At 36.7% G+C, this 27,979-nt stretch overlaps 1 protein-coding gene across 1 annotated transcript in view; it reads right to left on the bottom strand.

Moving 5' to 3' along the window:
* The window catches only part of LOC142341618 (protocadherin-16-like), a 233,810-nt gene extending 208,471 nt beyond the window's left edge, over positions 1-25,339 (bottom strand). Inside the window, exons 1-9 of the mRNA XM_075392706.1 lie at positions 25,207-25,339; positions 24,539-25,137; positions 19,535-19,684; positions 19,051-19,215; positions 14,955-15,203; positions 7,772-7,904; positions 5,875-6,014; positions 2,565-2,675; positions 1,818-1,955 (exon numbers count right to left, since the gene is read on the bottom strand). Of these exons, the coding sequence (XP_075248821.1) occupies positions 1,818-1,955; positions 2,565-2,675; positions 5,875-6,014; positions 7,772-7,904; positions 14,955-15,090 (658 nt within the window). The 5' untranslated portion in view covers positions 15,091-15,203; positions 19,051-19,215; positions 19,535-19,684; positions 24,539-25,137; positions 25,207-25,339. The remainder of the gene's footprint in view (positions 1-1,817; positions 1,956-2,564; positions 2,676-5,874; positions 6,015-7,771; positions 7,905-14,954; positions 15,204-19,050; positions 19,216-19,534; positions 19,685-24,538; positions 25,138-25,206) is intronic.
* Between the last annotated feature and the right edge of the window lie 2,640 nt (positions 25,340-27,979).

Here is a 27,979-nt window from a genome sequence, read left to right on the forward strand (position 1 = left end):
GAATAACAATCATCCTCAACTTCCTATCGAGGCAAAGCTTTGCGTATGTATTGACTTCCGTTGAGAGCTATTGATTTTAGTAGCTGTTGACTTAAAAAGATTTTTTTTAATTACTAACCACTATTAAATTTATTTTCAAGAACTGTAAGTCAGTCTCAAAAATGACAGAACTCACTTCCTTTTTACTGCAACCAAAATTAATCGGGTAAGCTGTTTTATATTCTAACTATTGCTTTTAGGACTTCGATGCCACGAGTTTTCATACTTTTGAAAAAAATTTGGGTTTTTTGTAAGTTTGGTTCCTTTTGAAATATTATCACATTATCCCAATATTGATAGTTCCCATTGGCTTAGAGAAGACTTCCAATGGATCATAAAAAAAGTTTTCAGAGAAACGCGTGTGGTTTAATTGGCTTCGACATTTTCTTCTGCCACGTTTCTACTGAACTTTTGGTTTTTGCATGTAATTGTTGTTGTTTTCATAATTATAAGACTTATTGTGTGGTCCTGTTGATGACTCATGAACGACCAACATGCTTGCCTTCTCATTGAGGCATAATTCAGCATATTTTTTGGCTTCCGTTGAAATCTATTGAATTTAATGACGTTGGTATAACGGGTTTTCTCCAAAATTTTGTTATATTTGTTCAAACTTGTTGATTTTTTGAGGTCATATTGTTAAAAAAAGAAAAACACCATTGCTGTTAAAAAACTATATGAAGCGAGAAAATTTTTTAGAAAAAAATTCATTTTTTTAATGGTTTCGACAATTTCCTCGCTCAATTTTTCATTGAATCAGCTGTTTTTTTGCTCTTTTCTTCATGTAGTCGTAAAATGCTGACTGCTCTCATAGGCTTTCAATTGAAGATTAAATGAATGATGTTACTCAATGCAGTCAGTTTATAGCGATTAGTATTACAGTTTATGATATTGATCATTTTCAAAGATTTTTTATACTTTTCAATTTTTGTTCTTTTCGTCAACTTGTAATTTATTCTCATCATTGAAAGGTTCCATTCAATTCCCTGTAATTCAAAAACAATTTTTCAATTGATATCATGTCGTAACTGATGTTTTGTTTGTTGGACAATATGCGTTTTCATAAAAATTTTGAGAGATGTCAATATTTGTGTTTCTTTTTCTTTTCTTTTATAGCACATTCGCTAATTTTTTTTTTGTTTTTGCTTTTTTGTTGTTTGTTTTTTTCCTCGTAATCTTTCTAATGGCAGACTTTTGACCGCTGTAATGAGGCATGGTATCAAGTAATTCAATTAGTAATTCGGTTGTGTAACGTTTTTTTTTAAAACTCAAATATCTATTTTTAATTATCTCCTCATTAGGTTTAAAACCAAGTAAAAAATGTGGATGGGCGCGGGTCGGAACATCATGTGCGAACGCACATTACCGAACATCCTTGTTCTTTTGTATTCCACACTAGTTAGTTCACAAGATACTTTTGTGGGGGACAAGATTTTAGAAGTCCTTTCCGGAATTCTTCCGACTGTCTCATCTTCAGTAAAACTTTCAAGCATCACCATACTAAACAAGAGCTCATTCACTGTTTAAAATAATAAATTGAACAATAAACAAAAAGTTAGTTAAAAATTTGAATTGTGCAAACTAGCCCCCCCCCCTCAATATTTTTCATATTAAACTGCAGTCTATTAAACTGCAAATGTCCTACATGCAACCGATATTGCAAGCAATTAAAGAATTGCCGAAAACGTCAAAATAACTGAGCACGGTTCAACCAAGCACACTTTCTGCACTTTGTTTGAAGTATAAAGACATGGGCTAGAAAGTTTTCCGTCGGTTACCTTCATAAGTTCCACATTGATTGACAGTGTCGCATATTTGAGTAGTGATCGAGGAGGCACTTGCATAGGGTGAGTCTAACTGCAGACAGGTGCCAGTGACTTTGCACACATATTCGTCATCATTACAAGAATCGTCACCTGTCAATTGTAGAAGGCATATTTTGTTTTTACAAAACTGCCTTGCCCCCCCCCCCCTCACCCCGCCCCCGGTGAACAGTGATTTCAGATAAAGGATGCGCCTGGCCACTAGCCACGACAATTACGACTTTTCATTATAAAGGTGTCAGTTATAGCTTTTCAAATTTACCTTAAGAAACTTGAGACTTTAGCTTGAGGCAAATTTCAATTCCAAACAATGTCATTGAGCATAAGATCTTAAACAATATCGAACAACGTTGAGCAAAAGAACCTCAATGCTCTAAAATTTGGGATACAAACAAAAATATTTTAATATTTTGTGTGAATTAATGGTTATTAACAAAAAGAATGAGATGGAGTTCGACTCTTGATTATCAATTAATTCACAAATTTCCTTAATACCTTTACCATTTACTGTAGCATGACAACAATTAACTGCTGTAAACGTTTCCTGTCGCAGTTGCTTAAAAACTAACTCTTATAAAAATGCTTGAAATTAAAAGCCAACAATTACTAAATGGCCTGAAAAAAAAAATGGTCTGATTCGAACAAACAGTAAATATACAAGTAATATACCAATTTTGTACTTTCCAAAAGCGTTCCACTTACAATTGGCCTCGTCTTCCAGCAGAGGGCAGTCTTTGCTGTCATCACACAGCACTGTCTTGGACACACATGTGCCAGCTAGGCACTGGAACTGAGCTGGAGTGCACGAACTGCCTGCAAAGTTTAAAAAAACCTAAAAATAATTACCAAAGTCTTTTGTTGCAAGCTATGGTAAAGCCAGGAGCTGACAATTATATTTTAGCTTAGGTAAAATTACTTGAAACAGAAAGCTGAATAAACCTGAATTGTTCAGGCAAATCTTTCGCACCTGAACAACACATAAAGCTACCCGAATTTTACCTAAATTTTACAGGCACCACTAGCTGAAAATTTGCCTAAATAAGCCTGAGAAACACTTGAATAAATGCCTGAACAGTTCAAGCAAATTCTCCATGTTCAGGTATTTTCACTTGATAACAACCTGAATTTCAGGTAACTTTCAGTCTTTTGACGGATATGCAATTTATTGAGGAAAAGTACTTGAACTATTTCAAAGAGTTTCAAATGGTTCCAGATAATCTTCATCGAGTTCAAAATAATTAATAGCTGATCTGAAAACGAAATCAAAAAATACAACTTTTGGATGCTCCCCTTTGCTGTTGAAACACATTGATCTTGCTACCTTATTTGACCATATAGAGGTTATTTTGATATTTTACTGCAAATATTGCTCAAATTCGTGTATTGATTCACTTTAAAAGCACAGTTGTTTCTGATCTTAACAGAGAATATTCTATGGATAAAGTTCCTTCTGTTTATTCTTCTAATTTTCTGGGCTGGACCAAAAAGCAGTTTCAAAATAGAAAAATAGTTAAAAGTTGTATCGAATTATTGTTTTGCTACCAATCATTTTTTGCTTACCGGTGTTCATTCTACTGAAGTGGCTAGTATTATTCTACAGCGGAGCCGTGCAGTGCAAGATTTATGACTACTTATTTGAGGAGCAACGAAAGAAATGAATTACAATTCCCCAGTGTCAAATGAATCCTGACTAACTCCGGAAAGCGAACTCAAGACCTTAGGACATTTAAATCCTACTGAAAAACATTTGAGGTGCATCAAAGTAAAAATTACCTGAACAATGTCAGGTAAATCTTCTTGAACGTTTTTAGAGTGTAAAGTACGGCAACCCTATGTGTGCAGGTTTTAGTCTTCCTTTCCGCCTTTGAGAAATTATTAAAAAACATTAACATGCTTTGCAACTTAAAAAAAGCATCCAGAAATTATACGCTGAATTTATATCTGATGCCACAAGCAAAATTTATTTCTTATAAAATAAGTCTGCGCATTTTTACATTGAAAAGCTTTTAAAATATTTCACAGTGAACAATGACACAAACAGAAGGGCTCGAAATTCAATTGAATAAACAGACGTGAATTATAAAAACTATAGTCTCGATTTATGAACCCGTGTTCCAAGTTGAAGTTAGCGCTTGAATATTTGAGTTATTTAGCATCTGAAATTTTCCAATAGCTGATTGAGGTAAGAAAAAAGCGTTTTATTCCAACGTGTTAGAGGATCAATCACCCTGATCTATATCTGCCGTTAATTTGGGTTGCATTTTACCAAACGAAATATCATGATTGTTTATTGAAATTGATAACCAGCATTTATATTGCCAGCAAGAAAACTACAGAAACTGACTGACAATTTCTTTCGAAAAAAAAAACAATTTTCAACATCGAGGAAAAATAGAAACGAATTGCTCTGTCCTCCATGACCTAATTAAAAGCGTGAATTAGTTTTGCGCACGTCTATTTGCAATTTAATATCCCCATATCACCACTGAGCAAGTCTGAAAACAAATACTGCAAGTCTTCTCCAAGGCTCGGAAAACAGTCGCAAGTTGATTCCCATTTCAAAAGCACGTTTCCAAAAAAATGTTTGTTTCAAATTTCTGAACTTCAAAAAAAAAGTAACTTGCTAGGTTTTTAACTTGCTAGGTTTTTCATTTTTATTTCGATTAACTCTGCCGATTTGCTTAAGCACTTATACCAAACGGTTAAATAAGAACGCCTGGAAGTCAAAAGGTATCTGGAGCAGTTTTCAGCCATTTGGACCCAAGTTAAAATTTCAAAAAGCATGGATGGCATCACTAAAAGCAAATCCTTTAGTTTATATCTAGTTACTCCTCAACCCACTCTTCCTGTGAAGGAATTTTTGAGGCTCAAATACGGAGCACATGCATTGAGTTCCAAATATCTTCACGTTTGCAATACCAGATAGAATGCCTTGCTCAATAAAGGTTAAAATATGTGACTCTATCACTCTGAGAATATGATCAGTTTACAATGGGCGTCCTGAAGATAAAAATTTTGAACGTTCTCAGTTATTTTTTGACAAATGCCTGCTCTTCACATTTTAAGCAAATCTACTCTAGGCATTGTTTTGAAGTTTAAATTGAGAAAATCTTAGTTTTGTGCCATGGTGGTTAATTAAATATGTGTAGAAATTAAACGTCAACTCTTGATCAGACACCCAAGTTAATGGCGCTAGAGATATCTTATCTTTGCTCAGACAATTACCCGGGCCGAGGAATTTCGCCAAAGTTATGTAAGATGAGCGGTAACTAGAGTTGACAAGTCCGAACACTCACCGCAATTTTCTTACATAATTTTGCGGTGACTTCGTTGAAATGTGCGTTTCTAAGCGCAGATCTTTCATAGTTTTGCGTTTCTACGCGTAGATCTTGCATAATTTTGCGTCTTCTATCGTAGATCTCACATAATTTTGCGCTGAATTTAGCGTAATCTTACAAAATTTCAAAGCTTATAGCTCTGTTTGTGAAACTGGAACCGCTGACCTCCTGCGTGATTGTACCCTTTACTACCACTGACCTGCTTCATCTTAGGAACCGTATTCTTCATAAGTCATGTGAAACCAACGCTAAATACAACGCAAAATTATGTATGATCTATGCTTAAAAACGCAACATTATTTAAGATTTACGCTCAAGCGTAGATCGTGCATAAATTCAACGCATTCACCGGCAATCTTACATAATTTTGCATTTTTAGCGTTGACACCTCGACCCGGGTACTCAGATAGAAAGTGGACTTCGATCAATCCTCCCGGTCATGGGGTGAGATAAAAATTTGTAACTGATTGCCTCCTCAGTAGGTAGGTGCTCTTCGCAAAAAAGGGTAATTGTTGAAAAGATACATTTTGTTTCTTGCAAAAAGATGTGTGCAAAACGAACGGCACCAATTTAATTTTTTTTTTCAAAATATCTTAATATGCCTTTTTTTGCATAAACAAATAACACTAAAACCAAACTCAAAGACAAAACACAGAACAAAAATATTAACTTACAGCCTAGTTCGTCGTTGTATCTTGTGGTGTTACAGTCCGGTTTCCCATCACACACGTCACCCTCAACTATACACACGTGGGCACTGGCCAGGGAAGTGTCGCACGTGAACTCCGTCAGACCACAGGCGGTGTGACAGTTTCTTCAACACAATATCACCAATAACAAACACACAATACGTAAAGACTCAAAATATTGACTTTCTTGAAAAACTATTCATAGTGAGATGGCTCACTCATGTTTAAACGCATTTTTGAAGAATTTTAGGCAATTTTGTACGAAACTAGAGAATTCTAGAGAAAGGGGAGTTCATCAGAACGCTAAAATTGAGAATTCTGGTGGCCGCCGTATTGGCCGACAGGGCATTTAGCCGACAATCAAAAAATGAGAAACTTAGCCGACAATTTAAGTAAAATGAGCAAAAAATTAATTCTGAAGCTGTGATTGGCCAATTAAAACACTATTTCGTAAGCGGACAATTATACTGCAGTTTTTCTCAAATAGCGTAACGAAGGCCTATCCGTGAATCCTCGGTTGCAACTCCCTACCCAATGAAATTAAATTATTTGGCTAGAATTCTCATCTCTCGCAGTCCGCTATCCATCAGCCCTTTCGGCTAGAATTCTCTCTTCCAAGAAAGTCTTCAAATAGTTGCTATAATAGTGAACTTCAAATGATATTAAGTTTTTAAGGAATAAAATGGTTTTCCTTTTAGCTGGTATTCTAAAACGTCCGGTATCGTAGAGTATAATACCAAGACAATTTGGAGCCAAATAAATATTTGATAACGGATCAGCTTCAAAAATTTGAAGTAATAACAAGGAAAAGCTAGCCTGAAAAAGAAGTTTCGGTTTCCTCGTATATGATTATGTAGCTTTCATTCGTTAAACCGCACTTATTCGATTAATTGTCTTCAACTCGCTTCGTAATAGTAGGCTTAATAACTTTTCGGTCAAACGCACTGTAGCAATTGTAATGTCGATTACATTTCTCCCTGGCAAGGAACACGTTTCAAATTCACTCAGCTTCAGAATTGGCCAATCAGAATAGATAATTAGATTTTCTCATTGGTGGCCAAATAGCTCAATGAATCATTAATGACGTAAATTTTGATATCGGACAATACACTTTAACAATTGATTCAATTTTTGCAAGTAAATTATCATGTATTCCCCTAGTTATGACAGAAGAATGAGTATATAGAGTAAGGTGACCGCCGTATTGGCCGACAGGGCGTTTAGCCGACAACCAAAAAATGAGAAATTTAGCCGACAATTTAAGTAAAATGAGCAATAAAACTTATTCTGAAGCTGTGATTGGCCAATTTAAAACACTATTTCGTAAGCGGACAAATATACCGCAGTTTTTTCATCAACTAGCGTAACGAAGGTTTATCAACTAGTGTAACGAGGGTATTTAACCGCATCTGGCCATGGCCCGCGAGGCATGGCCAAATCCATTAGATAAATAATATGCTAAATAATCGTTCTGGTAATTTCAGCATTAGAATAAAAGTATTTGGCATTGGGTGTTTCGTCCTGACACAGGGAAATATTCGGCTTTAAATCTCATTTTAATGCATTCTGCTCTACGCCCGTTCAGCTCTAACGGCGTCCACCGGAATAATTGTATGGCTTTTAAAAAAAGTTATTATAGCAAAGGGTCAAAATTGGTATAGCAAAAAATAGATCTGTGTTCGACCCCAACCCCCCTTGTGCAGTATTGTCTACCACCCCCCCCCCCCCCACCACCACCACCTGTTACCAATTATGAGTTATTCTTATACAAAACGTTGCTATGTAATGATTACACGTGTGTAGGTGTGTAAAAATGGGGAAGTGAGGGGGTGCAATGAGAGAGAGCCAGAATAGATCCCTAAAAATACGTCAACCGACTGACCTTTCATCTGAGTAGTCATCGCAGTCGTTGTCTCCGTCACAAGTCTCGGCTACAGTCACACACGTTGAGTTGTCTTTGCATTGTATCTTGGTCTTGTCATTACTGCTTCCACACTCACTCGAAGAGTCATAACCTATATACACCTCAAATTGTGTAATTTCTATATTCTTAGAATTTTTTATTTTCTGTTTTAAATGATGTGTAACGGCTGCTCTCCTTGTGTTTCACAAAGAAAGTTTTACACCGCCCAGTTCGTTCTGAGTGGTTACAAAATCTGTCCGGATAAAGTTGAGAATGCCAGAAGTTGGGGTTGTAACAGTTGAATTTCAGCTCCAATAATTCGTAGATACAAGACACAGTAACAGAATTAACTGCTCAAGAATAATATTTTGAATACAAGACACAGTAACAATTTACTGCTCAGGAATATTTCTAGTTCAAGACACAGTAACACGTTATTTACTGCTCAAGACAATTTGTTTTTGCAATATTTTGCTGAGTTATACTTTAAGCCGTTTTCTGCGGCTGCTACGTTGAGTTCTGTGTGTTGCTTTTTGTTATTTCCCCCTTTTTCTCTTTTTTCTCACGTGACAAACTGTAACTAGAACTAGAACTATAACTATAACTATTAAATGACTAAGACAACAGAAAGTGTTTTGTTTCTATTTTCCCCGCCTATGCAAGCTTGTTATTCCTTAAGCTCAGCTCCAACATCGCCGGCCCTGTTTTCCTTCGTGATGTTGGAGCTGAGCTTAAGGAATAACAAGCTTGCGTAGTTGGGGAAAATAGAAACAAAACACTTTCTCTTGTCTTAGTCACTTAATAGTTATAGTTATAGGATGTTGGAGCTGAGCTTAAGGAATAACAAGCTTGCATAGGCGGGGAAAATAGAAACAAAACACTTTCTGTTGTCTTAGTCATTTAATAGTTATAGTTATAGTTCTAGTTCTAGTTACAGTTTGTCACGTGAGAAAAAAGAGAAAAAGGGGGAAATAACAAAAAGCAACACACAGAACTCAACGTAGCAGCCGCAGAAAACGGCTTAAAGTATAACTCAGCAAAATATTGCAAAAAATATTGTCTTGAGCAGTAAATAACGTGTTACTGTGTCTTGAACTAGAAATATTCCTGAGCAGTAAATTGTTACTGTGTCTTGTATTCAAAATATTATTCTTGAGCAGTAATTTCTGTTACTGTGTCTTGTATCTACGAATTATTGGAGCTGAAATTCAACTGTTACAACCCCAACTTCTGGCATTCTCAACTTTATCCGGACAGATTTTGTAACCACTCAGAACGAACTGGGCGGTGTAAAACTTTCTTTGTGAAACACAAGGAGAGCAGCCGTTACATTTGGTCCGCCGACCCGGACAGTGGAATAAACTGCTGTCCAACCCAACAGTCGAAGTAAAAAAAGTCATCGACGAACGAGAACAAAACTCATCGAGTAATTAAACAACGCAAAGCCAATTAGGCAAAGCGAATAGGAACGTTGAAAAGCAAACTCAATTAAAGCAAACAAACAAAGGAGCTGTAGAGATTCAAGCTGCAGTCCCGAAGTACACAAGAAGTGACTCCGTCACAGAGTCAAAGCGTTTTGGATCGACAGATCAACAACTTGCGAAACAACTGGATTGAGAAACAGGAAGAAGGTTTTCAGCTCATTGAGAATCGAGATCGACCAAGCAAGCTCAAGACTCTTTATCAGCAGATACTGCAATTGGACGACAGCATTCAAAAACTCGTGAATAAGAAAGCTGAGACTCTCCGAGACCCAGATATTTCTTTAAAATGCAAACTTGAGAGAAAAAAATACTTTCAATATTTGAACGCAGAGTGGTTACCGTATATCCACGGAGAGACAAACATGTCAAGCCAGCAAAGCCAGTCAACTCTTCAAGCCAATGAAGAGCAGCCGCCTGCGAATAATGTGCATCAGTTAGAACAAAACGTTGGAATTCCAGAGTTTAACCAAAACCATGGTAACACAAGCAATGCAACGACGAATACGGTTACACGGACAATCAACCAGGATACAGAAAACGCTTCGGAAACATCTTCAGTGAAACGTCAGGTTGAAGAACGAATAAAAGACTTTGAAATTGAATTTGAAAGAAAGTTGCAAATCGAACGAGCACAATTTGATCGAAAGAGGTTGGATCTAGAAATGCAAATGAAAGAACTAGAGATGCGACATCAGCTTCGGGAAAAAGAGCGAGACCCAGAGCGCCAATTGCAAAAAACAGCGTTGGAGAAAGATGACTTCCGTTCTCAATCGACTAAGGCGCGTGACAAGTAACCTTTCAATTGCACCCCAAAAGGGAGAGATGTCTCGGAGTGGGCGAATTCGATGAACGACACGCAAACGCCAATTCGACCAAGAGCTCGCTTTGACGTCAGCCCTGAACGGAATAAGCAGAGGCATTACCCATGGTACCCAAACTCTCGCGAACGCTCAGTAAGTGTTGAAGGGCGGGATATATCGCCGATAGCTGGAAGGTACTACAACACTGGACATTCAAGCAGTAGTTTACCAAAATTGAGGTTGAACAATTTTGACGGAAACCCACTGGAGTGGCCTGAGTGGTCTAGCATGTTCATAGCAACAGTAGATAAAAGCACGATTCCCGACTCAGAAAAAATGAGCCATTTGAAGACTCTGCTAACAGGCAAAGCAAAATCTGTAATCTCGGGAATGGGCTATTCTGGACAGTTTTATAGTGCTGCCTGGAACATTTTAGGAAGAAAATTTGGAAGACCCTATGTAATTATAGATGCGCAGCTCGAGAGCTTACGAAAAGCTAATCAAGTGAAACCTCATGATTCAACCAGTCTGATTAATTTTTCTGTTATTGTATCTAACTTCGTGAACGTGCTTAAAGAGTACAAACATATTGGTGACTTGCAATCAAGTTCGACATTGTACATGGCAGTTGATAAGCTACCACAGGTTCTTCAAGAAAAATGGTTCTACGTCGATGACAAAGACGAGGACTGGCCTGACCTTATCATGTTTGAAAAATGGCTATCACGAATGGCATTCGTGCATGAAGGGTTTTCAGCGTTTAAAGGGGAACGCAAAGAAGAAGACCGACGCAACGCAAATAGAGAAAAACAATTCTCGGAGACATCGAACTTCAGTGCAAGTTCAAACCTGCAAGAAACCAAGCAGACGCAAAGCGATCACTGCCCATTAGCCGATGGCACTCATAAAATTTGCAACTGTCCATCATTCAAAAACATGAGTGTGAATGATCGATACGTGGCAGTGAGGAGAGAACGCTTATGTTATGGATGTCTGGGAAAAGGACATGCAATCAAAGATTGCAAAGTCAAATTGTGCGGTATAAACGGATGTAGCAAAAAGCACAACAGACTGCTACACTCAGAAAACCGAATGGACGAGGGTAGTCACGCAGTTAACGTAAGCGCAGCAACAATCAGCCAGAGTAACCAAGTTACTAGTTTTCTTCAAATAGTTCCGGTATCGGTTCAGAGTGGTGGTAACAGGCTGACTACCTATGCTTTCTTCGATAGTGGGTCAACAGTTTCATTCATCGACCAAAGTGTCAAGAATCAACTACAAGTCAAAGGCACGGACATTACCTTAAACATAGCTGGCATACATGGGACGCAAGATTTGAGGACAGAGAAGGTTCCTATCACAATAAAGGGACTACATTCAAAGGTGCATTCAATTGAAGCGTTTGCACACTCATCAATCTCGTTGGGAAACACAAGATATGACTACAAGGAACTGAAGAACAAATTCAGACACCTGAATGTTCTCACTAACAGAACATTCAACCTGATGGAAGTAGGTATCATACTTGGACAAGATGCCTACGAATTTCAACGTCCATTGGACTATAAGATTGGCTCACTGGGCCGGCCTGGTTGAAACAACGAGAGAACGAATGGCCTGAACAGTTGAATTTAACAATTGCTTCAGATGAACAAAACGACGAAATGGTCTTCTCAGCAAAGGTTGAAGAGAAGAAGCCGATGATTCAGTGGGAACGATTCAGCAATTACAATCGACTAGTAAATACAATGGCATACATACAGCGTGTATTCAAAAAACACAAACCGGCAACAAAAACACTAAGTGTTGAAGAAAGAGAGGATGCACAAGCAAGCATCTTCAGACTACTGCAGCAAGAACAGTTTACTGAAGAGATAAAATTCCAAAAGGTTGAAAGGGAAATTCCAAAAAACAGCAAAATCCTCCAGTTTTCACCATTCATAGACCAGCAAGGACTTATTCGTGCTCAAGGCAGAATAGGTAAAAGTCATCTGAACTTCGAAACCAAGCATCCAATACTGTTACATTGGAAGCACCATGTAGTTGAATTATTCTTGCAAAATGAACATAAGAATAATCACCACGAAGGTACTGAACATGTCAGAAACATAGTCCAGCAAAAATTCTGGATCCTAGGCATACGAAATGCTTTGAGATCAATCAAAAACAAATGCATTAGATGTCGAAAGGGAAAAGCCCAAACAAAGTCACCAGTAATGGCAAATCTACCTGAAGAACGATTAGTGGCATCGACAGTGTTCTCGAATGTGGGCATAGACTATTCGGACCATTCACAGTAAAGATTGGTCGAAGAAACGAAAAGCGTTGGTGCTGTCTATTCACATGCTTTACTGTACGAGCGGTACACATAGAGATTGCACCAAAATTAGACACTGATTGTTGTCTGAACGCAATTATGCGATTCATTGCACGAAGAGGCAAACCGGTCAAAATGATTAGCGATAACGGGACAAACTTCGTTGGAGCTGAAAAAGAACTGGCAGAGTATATAGCAGCATGGAACAAGGTGCGAATTGAAGAACATCTGATTCAACAAGGTATCAGATGGAAGTTCAACCCACCTGCATCACCACACTTTGGAGGAGTGTGGGAAAGACTGGTTAGGAGTTGCAAGAAGGCAATGTACGCAGTGCTGGGCAATCGATCAGTCACGGAGGATGTTCTGTCAACCACGATGTGTCTTCTTGAACAGACGCTGAATGCTATACCGCTGACACAAGTCAGTTCTGATGCTACCGATTTAGAAGCTATTACTCCAAACCATTTCCTACTTGGCAACAAGAACCTTTGTTTACCGTATCTCTCAGGTGCAGAGCAATTTGTTGATCATAGAAAGCTCTTCCGACAAACACAAGCTTACGCAGACCTCATCTGGGACAGATTCCGTAAAGAATACTTGCCAACGTTGAATAGTCGAAAGAAATGGCAGACCACAACGGACAGAAGTCTTCAGCATGGCGATCTTGTGTGGTTAGTGGAAGACAGTGACAAACGTGGATATTACGATCTGGCTCGAATAATCGAAACTTTTGAAGGTTCCGACGGAGTGATTCGATCAGCGACAATCCGAACGAAAGATGGATACTACAAGAGACCAGTAGTGAAGCTCGCTCCAGTGCTATCAATGGACAAAGATGTTTTCACGAAGGAAAACAGGGCCGGCGACGTTGGAGCTGAGCTTAAGGAATAACAAGCTTGCATAGGCGGGGAAAATAGAAACAAAACACTTTCTGTTGTCTTAGTCATTTAATAGTTATAGTTATAAATCTAGTTCTAGTTACAGTTTGTCACGTGAGAAAAAAGAGAAAAAGGGGGAAATAACAAAAAACAACACACAGAACTCAACGTAGCAGCCGCAGAAAACGGCTTAAAGTATAACTAAGCAAAATATTGCAAAAACAAATTGTCTTGAGCAGTAAATAACGTGTTACTGTATCTTGAACTAGAAATATTCCTGAGCAGTAAATTGTTACTGTGTCTTGTATTCAAAATATTATTCTTGAGCAGTAAATTCTGTTACTGTGTCTTGCATCAACGAATTATTGGAGCTGAAATTCAACTGTTACAACCCCAACTTCTGGTATTCTGAACTTGTGAGTACAAACAGCAAAAGCCAACTTAGGTTTAAATTTAAATATTTTTGCACAAACAGGTCTTAGACATATATCTTTGTCTTCAATTTGTTTTTTCTATCGGATTGAACTGGTATACATAAAGAGATCCCGTATTGTGTGATCTGTAGCAATCCAGTTCAAATTGATATTTGAAAAACAAATCGAAGACAAAGATATATGTCTAAGACCTGTTTGTGCAAAAATATTTAAATTTAAACCTAAGTTGGCTTTTGCTGTTTGTACTCACAAGTTCAGAATACCAGAAGTTGGGGTTGTAACAGTTGAATTTCAGCTCCAATAATTCGTTGATGCAAGACACAGTAACTGAATTTACTGCTCAAGAATAATATTTTGAATACAAGACACAGTAACAATTTACTGCTCAGGAATATTTCTAGTTCAAGACACAGTAACACGTTATTTACTGCTCAAGACAATTTGTTTTTGCAATATTTTGCAGAGTTATACTTTAAGCCGTTTTCTGCGGCTGCTACGTTGAGTTCTGTGTGTTGCTTTTTGTTATTTCCCCCGTTTTCTCTTTTTTCTCACGTGACAAACTGTAACTAGAACTAGAACTATAACTATAACTATTAAATGACTAAGACAACAGAAAGTGTTTTATTTCTATTTTCCCCGCCTATGCAAGCTTGTTATTCCTTAAGCTCAGCTCCAACATCACGAATGCAAAAATTACAATATGCAAAAATATGCATCACATTATGCAAAAATTTAATTTTTCGTTTTTTTAAGAAAAAATTCAAATGAATGATTATGCTGTAATTTTCAGCTGTGCTTGGAGTATCAATAGTCCTGCTTTTGCACTCCCGTTAATCAATTCAGTCTATTCAAAAAAGTGGTTTAAGTGGCATTAAGTGGTTTAACCGGAAATGGAAAACAGCAGGGTTCTTTTTGCATATTTGTGATATTAATTCTTTCCCCTTGCGATACAGCTTGACCAAAGGAAGATGTGGCATTTCGAGTGCCAGAAATCCACGCAAAACCGATGAGGTTTTGTGGGTATATAAAATAACGCCTAACATAGCCAATGAAGACTTCGGTCAAATTCGCTTTGCAAAAGTCTATAAAAATCATTTTTCGGCTGTGAGTTTCACATTTTTCGGCTGTGAATACGTTGATTGCGGAAAACCATTGCGAAAGTAGCGGCCCTCACAAGCTAATTTTGAGAAATTTTTATAGACTTTTGTTCCCCCCTGGATGAAAGATGAAATTAATAATGTCTAACATCCAATTTCGTCGACATATTTGTAAGTTGGCCCACAGTCATTATTCTTATCACACACATTCGGGCTACATTCAGTGCCCCCGCAGTGCACTTCGTTCACACCACAGTTGGAATTGCATCCCAGTTCGTCCTTCATGTCCTGACAGTCGTTTGTTCCATCACACACTTCTGCGGAAGAGGTGCCATCTGCTAGGAGACACCCTCCTGTGATTGGACAGTAGTACTCGTTTGCATTGCAGTTAGAATTGCCTGTTAACATCAATCATAGTGCCAAGAAGCCATAAGAAAAAAATTGCATAACTTTGGGTAAAATGTCCATTTTATACTCAGCAAGTTTCACATTTTTCGGCTGTGAATACGTTGATTGCGGAAAACCATTGCAAAAGTAGCGGCGAATTGACTGGTGAATTTTAGTAAGATTTGCCGTGCATTTTTCTGACCCGGGTTACTATGAACTGGTATTTAACGTGTAGAATTTTGTATTTTTATCGTTAGAAGGCTTCTAGCTGGGGACTGACTAGCGCACAAAACTCTATCAAATTTGAAAGGTTCTTCGAAGAAAAGTGAGTCCGTCTGACAATTAAGTATAGAGTTTTGTCCCCTGTGCTCTCTCAAAGCTGTATAAAAAAAAATATTTGCTGCGCACAATAATTAATTTCCTTTCCAATAATAAAAATAATAATTCGTCGAAATGTAGTTACTAAAACAACCAAGTATCTCTCGGTTCTTTGCCTCGTTGAAATGAAGCTAAGAGTTATGCCCAGAATAAATAATTACGGAGTAGAGAATTAATGAACACAATCAAATATTCTCCTGTTATTCAAAATTAAGAATCATAAACAACTTACAACAGTTGGAAGAATCCCGATTCCACTAAGTCAGAGTAATTTAAGCTAATCCGAAAGATCGATTAATCGCTCTTTTCAACACTTTTTTTCTTCTAGGAAAGTTGAACTCACGCGTCAACTTCGTCTCTCAAACTATAACCAACTTAATTAACGAACTACTGCTTTTCAGATTCGCAAATCTCTCTCTGGTCGTTTTTCTTGTGCCTAAGGGTACTCAACCTTATCAGTTTTTTATCAGCAAAACGTAACGTGTCGTTCCTTTTAGAACATTCTGACCTAACGTGTAAGTGTTATGGTTGGCGTGGAAGGTCAGTCACAAGATGCCACTTATCTTATGTTGATGTTTGTTCGAGATGACCGGAGCTGCGTGTTTAACTCGGTTTGATAATTTCAGAATATGGCACAATCCATGTTTCATGCTGAGCAATACGTGTGCAATTTTTTCGCACACTTGCTTTTTCCCTCCTAAGTAACGAATACGCATCCAATTTAAACTATGATACCTTTGTTTCCCATTTAGGCTGGAGTAATGTCCCGTTCTAAATAAAACTTTAACCATTTCCCTAGAGTCATCAAAAAAAAAGAAAAATAAAACTTAGCTCTTTCTGTCCCTTATTCCTTTGAGGAATGGTTTCAGTGCGAATACTTTGGGATTGCAAGGTAATTTATCCCATATTTCCACTCTGAACGAGGCCTTGGTAAAATGTTTTGACTCTGGAAAAGTGTCGCTTCTTTCAAAGGAGTATAAGAAATTGGCCTTTGATCTGTTTTCTATGTTTTACTTTAAAGGCCAAAAGAACGGTTTCGGGTACAGGAAAAAGCCCGTTGTTTTTCTCAATGTGTAAGAAATTGTCCCGGGAGTGATCAGTTAAAATTTCATGGTGATCGGACTTGGGGAAGTAGGGTTTTCAGGACTTGCGGGGGGGGGGGGTGGTGAAAATGCGGACGCCTGGATTTGGGACAATTAGGGGCCCTGAAGCAGTATCATAGAGTGGCAAATCAATATTTCATGCTCTGATAACTCAGTCAATGTGCGCACGCCATTTCTTGTTTGCCAATGATCTTATGCAAATACTAGCAAATCACCAACTAGCAAATTTATTAAACCTTACTTCTTACTAGCTTTGATTTACCTACTAACTTAGAGTGCCAATGGATTTCCAATTGTATCAGTCTATTCTCAATTTTCATCGTCGTGGGACAATTCCACAAGATATAAGTATTAATCGACAGAAAAGGCACCGTTTTAAACAATTATGTAGTCGCTACACCAAACCCAAACTAACTCTTTTTAATAAAAAGACCGGACTTAAAGTATTGCACTCAAGGAGTGCAAAATTTATTATACAAAAATTACATCGGGACCACGAGCATATTAAAGCAGTTGAGCTCGAACGGCTTGTTAAACAATCTTATGATGTCCAGAGAGCCCAGCCTATCGTTCGAGAAGTAGTACGTAACTGTGGTTATTGCAATGAAAAAATTACTCATCGCCGTTTTACCGGTCCCTTAGTTCATGCTTCTCGCATTACACTGGATAGAATTTGTTATGAATTAGGCCTAGTTATTAACGAAAGGCCGTTACTAGAAAAAAAATTGCTTCAAGAACGCCCCTTCGTTAGATCCTACTTCTTTTATCCCTAAAACCGTGGACACTATTGATCCCGATTACAATTGCGTGTGCGCTGCTCTTAGCACAATTCTGACCGGAAACCCTAATCAAGGCGGAAAAATTGAAGAAGTAATTCGTTCTTTACGAAAAGAAGGCCCGGACCGCCACTTATTAAATCTGATGGGCGCTGCCCCTCTTATTAATGGCCCAGATGATCTTAATTTCGTTACAACAACAGATTTGAGAATGCTAGCCCGAACCTTTAGAACTAATATTTATATGTTTTATGAGACCGATGAGTTCGAGCAAGCCCACTGGGATTGCTATACTGGAAATAAGATGGGCCCAAATAGAGGAGGAATTTACTTAAAGGCCGGCATGAGCGGTGGAACAATGCATTGTTTTATTGTTACTCGTGTTAAGCAAAAAAAATGAGGGGTAAGTTGTTCAATTTAGATGACATAATTTATTAACCCGGACTAGCACACACATGACAGATATCTAAGTTAAATTAAAGTTCGCTTTTACACTGCATACGGACGCTCGATTTGCACTTTCTTCTTTATCTCCAATAGCGCTTGTTGCTCGGCTTTTTCGTCGTCGGACAAGTCGCTATCGCATGCTCGTTGATGCTGTTGTTCGTGTTGCTGTTGTTGTTGAACGTTTGGTGGCTGTTGTTGCTTGCTTGATTGCTGTGATTGCTCGTCTGATTTCGCTGCGAGGGTCTTCTTTCCATTGTTAGACTTGCCGCTTTTTGTTCGCCTCTTTGCCTTCGTTTTGGAGTTTCGAATATGCTCTGCCCGTGGCGTTTTGCCAGCCACTGGAGGTAGTTTTATCGGGGCCTTTCCATGTCGCGCTTTAACAATTTTGCCGTCCATACTGCGAGTAAGTTAAATTTTAAAGCCTGGCGAACAAGGGTAATATGGAGCAAGGCCAATAATAGCAATTAGCTATGTTCAGTTTTTAATGACCAAAAAAAAGGGCACCAAATTGATTTCCTTCGATTGGAGTTTCAGCAGGCTAAGTTTTAAAGTGAATGACCCCGAGGATTTCCAACTCGAATAAACTTGGTCTTATTTGCCTTGCTCTAATTTGCGCCACAATTTTGTGTGCCTCTTATCAGGTGTTATTTGCCGTGCAAAACTCCACTTTTGGTATTGTTGGTCATTTGTGTGCTAATTCGGTCTTATCTTTGTTAGAACAAGATATTTGAGTCCTAAGTGTTTGTTTCATTAGCCCTAATGTTAAGACGCATATTTGTATTTGAGACCTGTCAAAATTAGGGCCTATTTATTTTACCCGCAAAAGTTCGGTGTGAAAGATAAAGTTGCAACTAACAAAGGTGTCAATAAACTACGCAGAAACTAAATTCTACATAATGTAACGTTCTGGGACTTTTTGAGCCTTGTAAAGTTAGTGCGGGAATACTGAAAAATTGACTTGAGATATAGATTGACAACTAGATCACATGCACTACATTAATATAGAAGCTGCCATTTTGCTACTGACGAGGCAAGAGGTAGCAACTCGAAGGCCACGTGTATTAAGAAGTAAAGATGTTTAAGATCGGTTTTTTAAACGTAAGTTTATTAACTAGGATGGTTTATTAACTAGTATCACTGGCGAAGTTACTAACAGCCTGCTTCGTCCTGATAGTGCCATGGCTTGGATCCCCCGTACTGTCCACAGTCATTCAAGCCATCACACACCTTAGTGTCGTAGTCTATGCACTTCACTATTGCCCTATCCGTGTCTCGACACGCAAACTCACTTTTACTACAATTGAAGTTAACATCTCTACCTGCAAACAACATTATGTTATAAAGTAATGGCTGAATTTGCTTGTATCATTTTGGTATATACAGATAATAATTGCTTATAAAAGTTTTCAGAGGCCCATTTACAAGTTCATTTTTTCATTCAAAACAATTTGTGTTCAATAGTTGCGTGCGTCGAGGGTGGGTGGCGTGGGCCGAGTGGGAGGAAGGCTATATCAAGGAAAGACCTAATTATTAATCTTTTACTCGCGTTTTTTCCATGGAATATAAACCAGCATCATTTTCCTTTGTTATTAGAGTCCGGGAGGACATGCGAAACAAAGTTTTAAACTTCTGACTAACATCCCAATTCGTCTCTAAATCTGGTCTGATCAGAAGTGGTTCCACAGTCATTGTTGCCATTGCACAGGTTGGCCAACACCACGTTCACTGACCTGTACTGGTTGGACCCGTCGTCATGGTAACATGAATACTGAGCGTGCCCCGAGTAACCTGTACAATGGAAAATATTACCCTATTGCTAGTGAAATAGCAACTTTTGAGCCATGGAAAGCATATATTTTGAGTCAATTCTACCTCCATATTTCCTGCGTAGAGATTGCTTCGAAATGCTTACAATCTGCCTCTTTCTTGCAAATTACTTGCAAAAAAACTATTTCCAAATGAACAACTGTGATTTGACTAATGAAAGGAAATCTAGAGACAACATTTTTCTCGAGAACAATGAGAAGACCAAACAAAAATGAAAATGATTAGTTTATCTGTTTTTCTGAAGTGACAGAATAGCGACAAAAGTCTCCTTTTTCAACTTTTTATATGTAGATCGTTCAGATGCTTCAAGTGATTTTCGAACTCTTGTTTTCCATTTGTGTACAGTAAACTATCAATTTCATTGAAGTCAGAATGTGAGTAAGTCATCAGAACATTTTCGAAGAGAAATCAAGAAGATTAGAAAACAAAAATTCTGGAGGAAAAAGGACAAGGAGGCTCGGTAATGTGCAATTACACATAAGGTTCCGACCCCGCTCATCCACAATTTTGCGATTTTGGCGTAATTGTCTACCAAATGAGGAACAGATAGAAAAACCAAAAGTTCAAGTAAATTTCAAAAATATATTGTATGAACGAAAAGATACTCTCCAAAGCAAATAACTCACAGGAGTAAAAAATGATGCACTATGTTGATGAGATACGCCAATATTCAAGGAGCGAGTTCAGACGAACTGTAGAATCAAACAACAACAACAAACATTAGTCAAAAACTTTATGTCCGTTTTAAAAAACAAAACTTAATACCAAAGTCAACACAACGTCAGATAAAACTGAACTAAACAAAATAATTTGTTATTCACTAGAAAACATATGGGACCACTCTATAATAAAGCTCGGTAATAATTAGACAAAGAAGAACAAAAACACTAAACTTGAAAGTTTGCTTAATTTTTCATAAATAATTAATTTTAAAGTAATGAAAACCATTAGAAATCAACAAAAATGTCCCATAGGTTTACGATTACCAATGCTTCTATAGAAAAACATTAAGACCTATCCCCATTCCACGTTCTTTTGCAGTTAAAAAGAACAACAAAAAGACAACAAACAAAAGTTCAAAACTTGCCAGAAAACGCTGTCAAAGAAGTAAAGCTATGTTTAGGCCCTCAATATTTGTTCGATTGCGCCTTCTTCGATCACAGATAATGTAAAATAGTTAAATAGATTAGTTGATTTCTCCAAAAAAAGCCCTTGAGACCCGCAATTATCTCGAAAATGCCTAATTTCTACAAAAAGAACCTCAAATATGACAAAAATTAAAAGTTACTTTATTCTTTTTGTGAAAAAACCGCGTCGAAGACAGTAAACTCATAAAATATTCCTTGAAAACGTTAGATTTTGTAACGCCATTCCCTTGAAACCAATAATGTCATATTTGACATGTAAATAACGAGACTAGGCAATGAATAGATAATAAACGGAACAAAATTGCGAAGTTAAAAAGAGTTTTTTTTTATTTCGGACAACAATTGTTTTCAAAGTCATGAAAACCATCTGCTATCTACTAATATCAGAATATCGCCTTATCTAGTTTTTTTTATAGAAACCAATAAAACCTGTCATTATGGAGGAAGTTTCATACGATTAAAACGACTAAAAATCAGTTAAAGACAAAAATAAAAAATTCAATTAAATTGTTTAAGAATGTAATGTAGAAGCCGTTGAAACCATATTTATCATCAGGGTTTTAAAATGTTCAATTCTGGATTATTTCAAACTCCAAAATGTAATATGTGAACTGTCAATAATGTGATAAAATGACAAAATTAGAAAACGTGAAAAATGGGCAAATATCTGAAAATAAAAAAGAATGTGAAATCTAGTAGTATCAAAGCCAAAAAACCATAGCTTAAGGCGTAAAACCGCAATAGAGATTGAGTTTTATATTGGTAGAAAGAATAAGCGTTCTTTATTTGCTGACACTAAGCTTCAAATTGACCAAATTATGAAAAAACAGGAAAATTTCAATTAGCCATTGTTTGAAAATCATTTTTTCAAAGTCAAAACGAACGTAAGCTTTCAAGTAAAAAACTTGATGCATTATTCTGGAGCTGCCCAGGAAGCAAATTGAATCTATCACTACTTAGCTTTGATTTGAAATGTTCTGTTGTTTAATTAATAAAAAAAAGGTTATTTTTTTTTAAAAAAAGACCGATTGATTAAAATCCGAATTCTTTTAGGATCGTAACAGTCCAAAATTGGTCCAAAACGAGCCCTGCTAGTGCTGTTTGTCTTTTAGGAAAACATAAATTCTTGAATATTGTAGACATTGAAAATTTGTTAGTGAAAATATCAAAAATAAATGCTGCGTTTTTGATAATCAACGAGTACAGTTAGCAAAAACGGCAAAGTTTTAAAATAGAGAAATCTCTACGGAAGTTCATCTAGGAATAGCACCCTTTTGAGTCTACAAATATTGTGTTTGTTGTGTCTGGTGATGTATTTTTGATAAATTTAATCAAAGTGGACTAAAGAAGCTTTTTTTTCGTGCTGTTTTTGATGAAAAAGTCTGAATTTTGAAATATTTAGCCAGATTTTTGCACAAAAATTTATATAAAATTGGTTGACAATTTTTTTGGTCTTTAAAAGTCATTCAACATGACTATTCTTCAAAATTTCATCAAATTTTATCAAAATTGACGAAATTTTAGGCATAAATTCCGGAAAATGTGAATAAAAACGCCGGAATTCACTCTAATTTTCGCAGAAATTTTAACCTCGATAACTTCCTGTTAAAATTGAAAATTAAAAAAATCATATTAATTCCATGTTCTACGCTGGACAAGCTTTCTAATGATACCAGTCTCAACTCTCTACGATGAAAATTTCGATCGGCCAAAATTGACTGAACAAAAAGAAACACCCATTTGAGTATATAGTTCCTCCCCCCTTAAGAGGGGTCGGAACAAAAAGGCCGTTTTCCGCAAACCTTTAAATCTTGATTCTATTGATTGTTCCTGATTCTTCAAAAAAAATTCGCAATCTATTTGCCCCGTTGACCTAAGAATGTATAAAAAACTCATCGAAAAGCTAAAAAGTGTTTATAATGATTTTGTTTCAAATTAAAGGTCAAGAACATCAGAAAATCATATTTTTTTGAAAAAGAAAAACTGATTTTTTTTTACAATTCTATGTTTTTTGATGGCTTGCTTCCTCAGACGAAGAGCTCCAACTTACTTTTTGTCCTCATAATGGTCAGCAACTTCAGTCAAAAGACAATTTGAAAAAGCTACAAGTAAAATTTTGCGGAAAAAATATACTGATATCTCGAATAATTTGTGTTAAAGTAGAAAATCAAAAAGTCAAGCTGAACATTGCAAAGCAAACTATAAGGATTTAGTTCAATATTGAAAAACTGAGTAAATTTTCGGTAATAAAACAAGAACAAAAAACGCGATTTCTTGAGAAACAAAAAATTGTTTTACTTTTTCAACTTTTCTGCTTTTAGAGATCCAAATTGACTTTGATGCTTGCTATGTAAAATTGAACAGTACTAATTCGTATATATATTTAAAATAATATGGGGGTGCTTTTTATAAGTTTCACACCAGACAAACAAACCGTTACAATTTTATTCTGTAATTTTTTTTCCAAATTTCTGCAATATAGGCAAAACCATGTAATCTAGGTAATTAGGTGATCCCTTCGCCTTAGACAAATCAGGACAAATTAATCAAATATGGGAATTTCGTATTCAAAGGAGCAGGAGGAGACAGTCATTATGGTAAGAACGCAGAAACTTATTATATTCATCAACAGCTCACCTTTCTTCTCAACTGAGTTTTGTTTGATTTTGGAACCTACTTTCCGCCAAATAATTCAAAATTGATTGAATGATCAACTTATTATAAAATACGCAATCTTAAGTAAAATAATACAACACTTTATTTTAAATTAAAATTGTAAGAAAAATGAACTTCTTTCTTGTCTTTGATTTGTCACCTGAACATCGAATGCATATACTGTTTTTCGTTATGTTTGAATTAAAATTAAGTTGTATAAAATTTTTCCAGTATAAAACACGTGAATTAAATATATTTTGAATAAAATTTTCGTAAAAAAGACAGAACTTGGCATAATAATAATCATTTTTTATGATATTGCTCTTTCTGAACTTCATGTTTCTATGGAAAGTATTTTTTTAATGTAAAAGAATTGACAGAGCTTGTGGTTCTATATCTGGTAAGCATAACGAGAGTTCTGAATCTTTGAGTTTTCATAATACATAAAGTCCGTACACAAAGCTGCTCCGGAAAAACTGTTTTGTTTTGAGCTTCGCAAAACTGATAGTAGGAAACCCTTTTTCTCTGAGAAGAAGGAAAATTTGTTGACAACTTTGAGGCTTGTTTAGACATACTTTATTTGTCACACCCAATGAGCTGCGAGTCAAAATAGAGAGTAAGATCACAAGATAAAGAGTTTTGAAGTCATGCAGGATAGAGAAAGATCGGACGATGAAATGAAGATTCTGAGGTTTTTGTGCGTGATCGATTTTTCACAAATTAAAATTGAAATCGTGTTCGAGTATTTTAGTATTATTGAAAAATCAACCAAAATCTGGTCATTTTTTTAAATAAGAGGTCTGATGAACACACAAAAGTCATAGGTACTTTCCGTCTGGGGCCGTCTGGACATAGAGACTTTCCAACTAGGACATAGAAACTTTCCACCTGCGACCTCAACCTGAGAACTGCAAAAACGCACGAAAGTTCAATTAGAGTTTTCCTCGGTCTGGGATGGTTTCAATCAACAATATTTTAATCGGAAAATTCAATTTTGATTGTTGAGACTTACAGTTGTATTCGTCACTGTAGTCGCCACAGTCATTCACACCATCACACAGGGTACTGTTGTTGACACAGCCAATGTCTTCAGGTCTTGTTGCATCATTGAACCCACATAAGAACTCATCAGCATTGCAATCCCTTGCACCCGAAGCACCTGTTATGATAAACTAGTTATAAAAATTAAAATAAATCCTTATCTCAAGTAAACAATAAACAGTTGTTATACCATAAAACAACTTACAGCTGCCGACTAAATTTGAGGAAAAATATACTTGCCTCTAAAGAAGTTAAAAACAGCTAAAATTTCAGGAATACGAAATTAAAATACTAATTTTCACAATAATTCTTATATGAAATACATTGAAGTTAGAAACAAAAGATAAAATATAACATAAAGGAGAACATGAAAGATATAGTAAAGGAAAAAAATTAAGAAACAGCAGAACGATTAATTAAATAATAATAATAATTAATAAGGGATCCGGGGTTAATTGCAAGGACAATATTTGGGGATGATTGAAACCAATTCGTGAACAACAATCTGAACAAGTTGTCCTGCTTTCGTTCTCCTCGTTTTGAACATTTCCTCAGTCCTGTCGAAGCTACCTGAAAATTCATAGCCGTTGTTAATTCATATCAAAACTTTGCGCTCAAGAATATTTGATTAAAACTTACCAGAATATCACGTGTACATAACAAACTAAACACAACAGTTGATATTTTTACACAAAGCTGCAATATAATTTTATACAATATTATGAAGCATCTCTTAAAATTGAGCACACTTTTATAATCTGAAGTTGAGTTTCTTTTTCAAGAGCTTTACGGTCGGATTAAAAACAAAAGACTTGAGATTAACTTCAGAACAACAGTGCCAAAAAACTGCTCAATACTCTCTTAACATCTTCAACAATGTGTTCAAGCCTCAGTTGTCAACAATAGTTTCGTTGGTCTTCAAACTGCAGAAAATGACTTCAATAAAATTATGGTGACGTCAATAAAAATTTGCCAACATGTATTTGACATTTTTAGAACACCATAAAAACATTCATAAAAAATAAAGACGTTATCCATTTTGCTTCTGAGATCTTGAGTTGAAAACTAAATAAGAGTTAGTAATGTTTACAATTTCCGTATGAAAAAAAGAAAACGGTGCATTACAAGAATGATTTAGGTATTTCTAAGCATTCGATACCGTTTTCTCTGTTGGAAACTCAATCATCGATTTTAATTTCAACCTGCTCAATTAAAAGTTTATCTTGAGATTCTATAGAATCGTTGAATTCACTATTATGCCTTTTTTTCAAAAAATAAAAGAATTCAGTTTTTTGTCTGTTCAGGCTGAGTGAAGCGTAAAAACAGGATGGCAATATAGGTTGATCATAGAGTTGAATTTGTTGATAATAGGACGTCAATCAGTATTGAAATTATAGGTTGAATTTTACCCTTACTTTTACCAATTTCATGGTACAAAGCGATATGATCAGAGTACGATCATAGTAGAAACCTTGAATGAAAACTCTATGATTCAGCGCTGATTCGCTATTTTACTATGATCCGGGTAAATATAAGAATTCTAGAAGCACTGATTTACAAGACCATGCAAACTAACTCTATCATCGATATTGCAACATCACCTTTTGCAGTAATTTTGCAAGATTTCCCTAGCACCCGGTTCGAATGTCCTCCCTAAAGTCCTCCCATTTTGTTGTAAGAGTTGGGGGGGGGGTTAATTTCTCTATGGGGGATAATTTGATGTAAGAGTGTGGGGGTATTTTGCTCAGAGGGAGTAAAATGATGTAAGAGTTGGGCTGCAATGGGAGGAATTTTGAGGAATTACCACCCTTGACTAAAATTGCAATGTAAGTGTGGGCTGCTATGGGCTGCAATGGGAGGACTTTTGAGGAATTACCTCCCCTGACTAAATGTGCCATGTAAGTGTGGGCTGCTATGGGCTGCAATGGGAAGACTTTTGAGGAATTACCTCCCCTGAATAAAATGGCCATGTAGGAGTGGGCCGCAATGGGCTGCAAAGGGAGGACTTTAGAGAGATTACTCCCTGTCTAAAATTGCCATGTAAGAGTGGGCCGCAATGGGGTGCAATGGGAGGAATTTTGAAGAATTACCTCCCCTGGCTAAAATTGCCATGTAGGAGTGGGCTGCAATGGGCTTCAATGGAAAGATTTTTGAGGTATTAACTCTTCTGACTAAAATTGTCATGTAAGAGTGGGCTGCAATGGGATGATTTGTGATAAATTACCTCCCCTGACTAAAATTGCCATGTAAGAGTGGACTGCATTGTGCTGCATTGGGGGTAAAGTGGTGTATGAGTGGGGGTAAGGTGTTCAGAGGGGAAAAATGATGTGAGAGTTGAGTGGAGAAAGGGGATAAAATGATGTAAGAGTTGGGCTGCCAAGGGGGATAAAATGGTGTAAGTGAGAGGGAATATTTGTTCAGAGGATAAAATGAGGTAAGAGCTGGGCTGCCAAGGGGGGTTAAACGGTTTAAGAGTGAAGGTGTAATTTGTTCAGAGTGGTAAAATCAGGTAAGGTTTGAGCTCCCAAGGGGGGTAAAGTTGTTCAAGTATTGGGGGTTATTGTCCAGAGGGGGTAAAATGAGCTAAGAACTGGACGGGAGGATTTTTTAGGAAAAAGCAGCTCAAACCTCTTATGTCTTTTTGAGCTACATTAGGCTTCCAACGGTGGTAAAATTGTGTAAGAGTGATGGGTTAAAATACAAGTTAACCCCCCACTCTTACATCTTTTTGGTCTGTCAAGAGCGGTAAAATGATGTAAGAGTTTGGGGGTAATGTAGAAATTGCCCCCGAACTCTTTCATCACTTTACCCCCGTTGGAAACTTAATGCAGCACAAAAAGACGTAAGAGTTTTCAACTGCTTTTTCCAAAATATCCTCCCATTGCAGCCCTCCTCTTTCATAATTTTGGGCTGAAAAATTTGACCCGGTGTAAGTTTTGGTGCTTCACTAGGGATGGAACTCACTTTTGCTGTGATCATCTGAATCGTCCGTAAGATTTCATTTTCTTGGCTCTAAAGCTTTTTAATGCACTTATATTCAAATTGGGGACGCTAGGGTCAATTTTAGAAGCTTTCCCTAAATTATTTTGACAGCAAACAAAAACTGAAGTGTTCTTACTTCACACTCATTGACCTTAAACTCAAGTGGCCCCTTGAGATCGGAAATTTAAAAAGTTTTTAATAAATTGGATTTGACAATTGATTTTTCAAGCGATGGGAGAATCTTATCAAGCCAAGCAACTAATCAAACTAAATAACAACAATGTCTTTTGTAAATTTTATTTGTAGCTCTGAATAAATAAGCTCTAGATGTATAGGACACGACAAGTACATAATTTTGGGGCCAAAATATTTAAGCTACAATCTTCTTTCTCATGAAGATAAGAGAAATGAGGCTCTCTGGGAAGAGATT

The sequence above is a fragment of the Convolutriloba macropyga genome, chromosome 6 (genome assembly GCF_964194025.1).
Source record: "Convolutriloba macropyga chromosome 6, txConMacr16.3, whole genome shotgun sequence".
In the NCBI taxonomy this organism is placed as follows: domain Eukaryota; kingdom Metazoa; phylum Xenacoelomorpha; order Acoela; family Convolutidae; genus Convolutriloba; species Convolutriloba macropyga.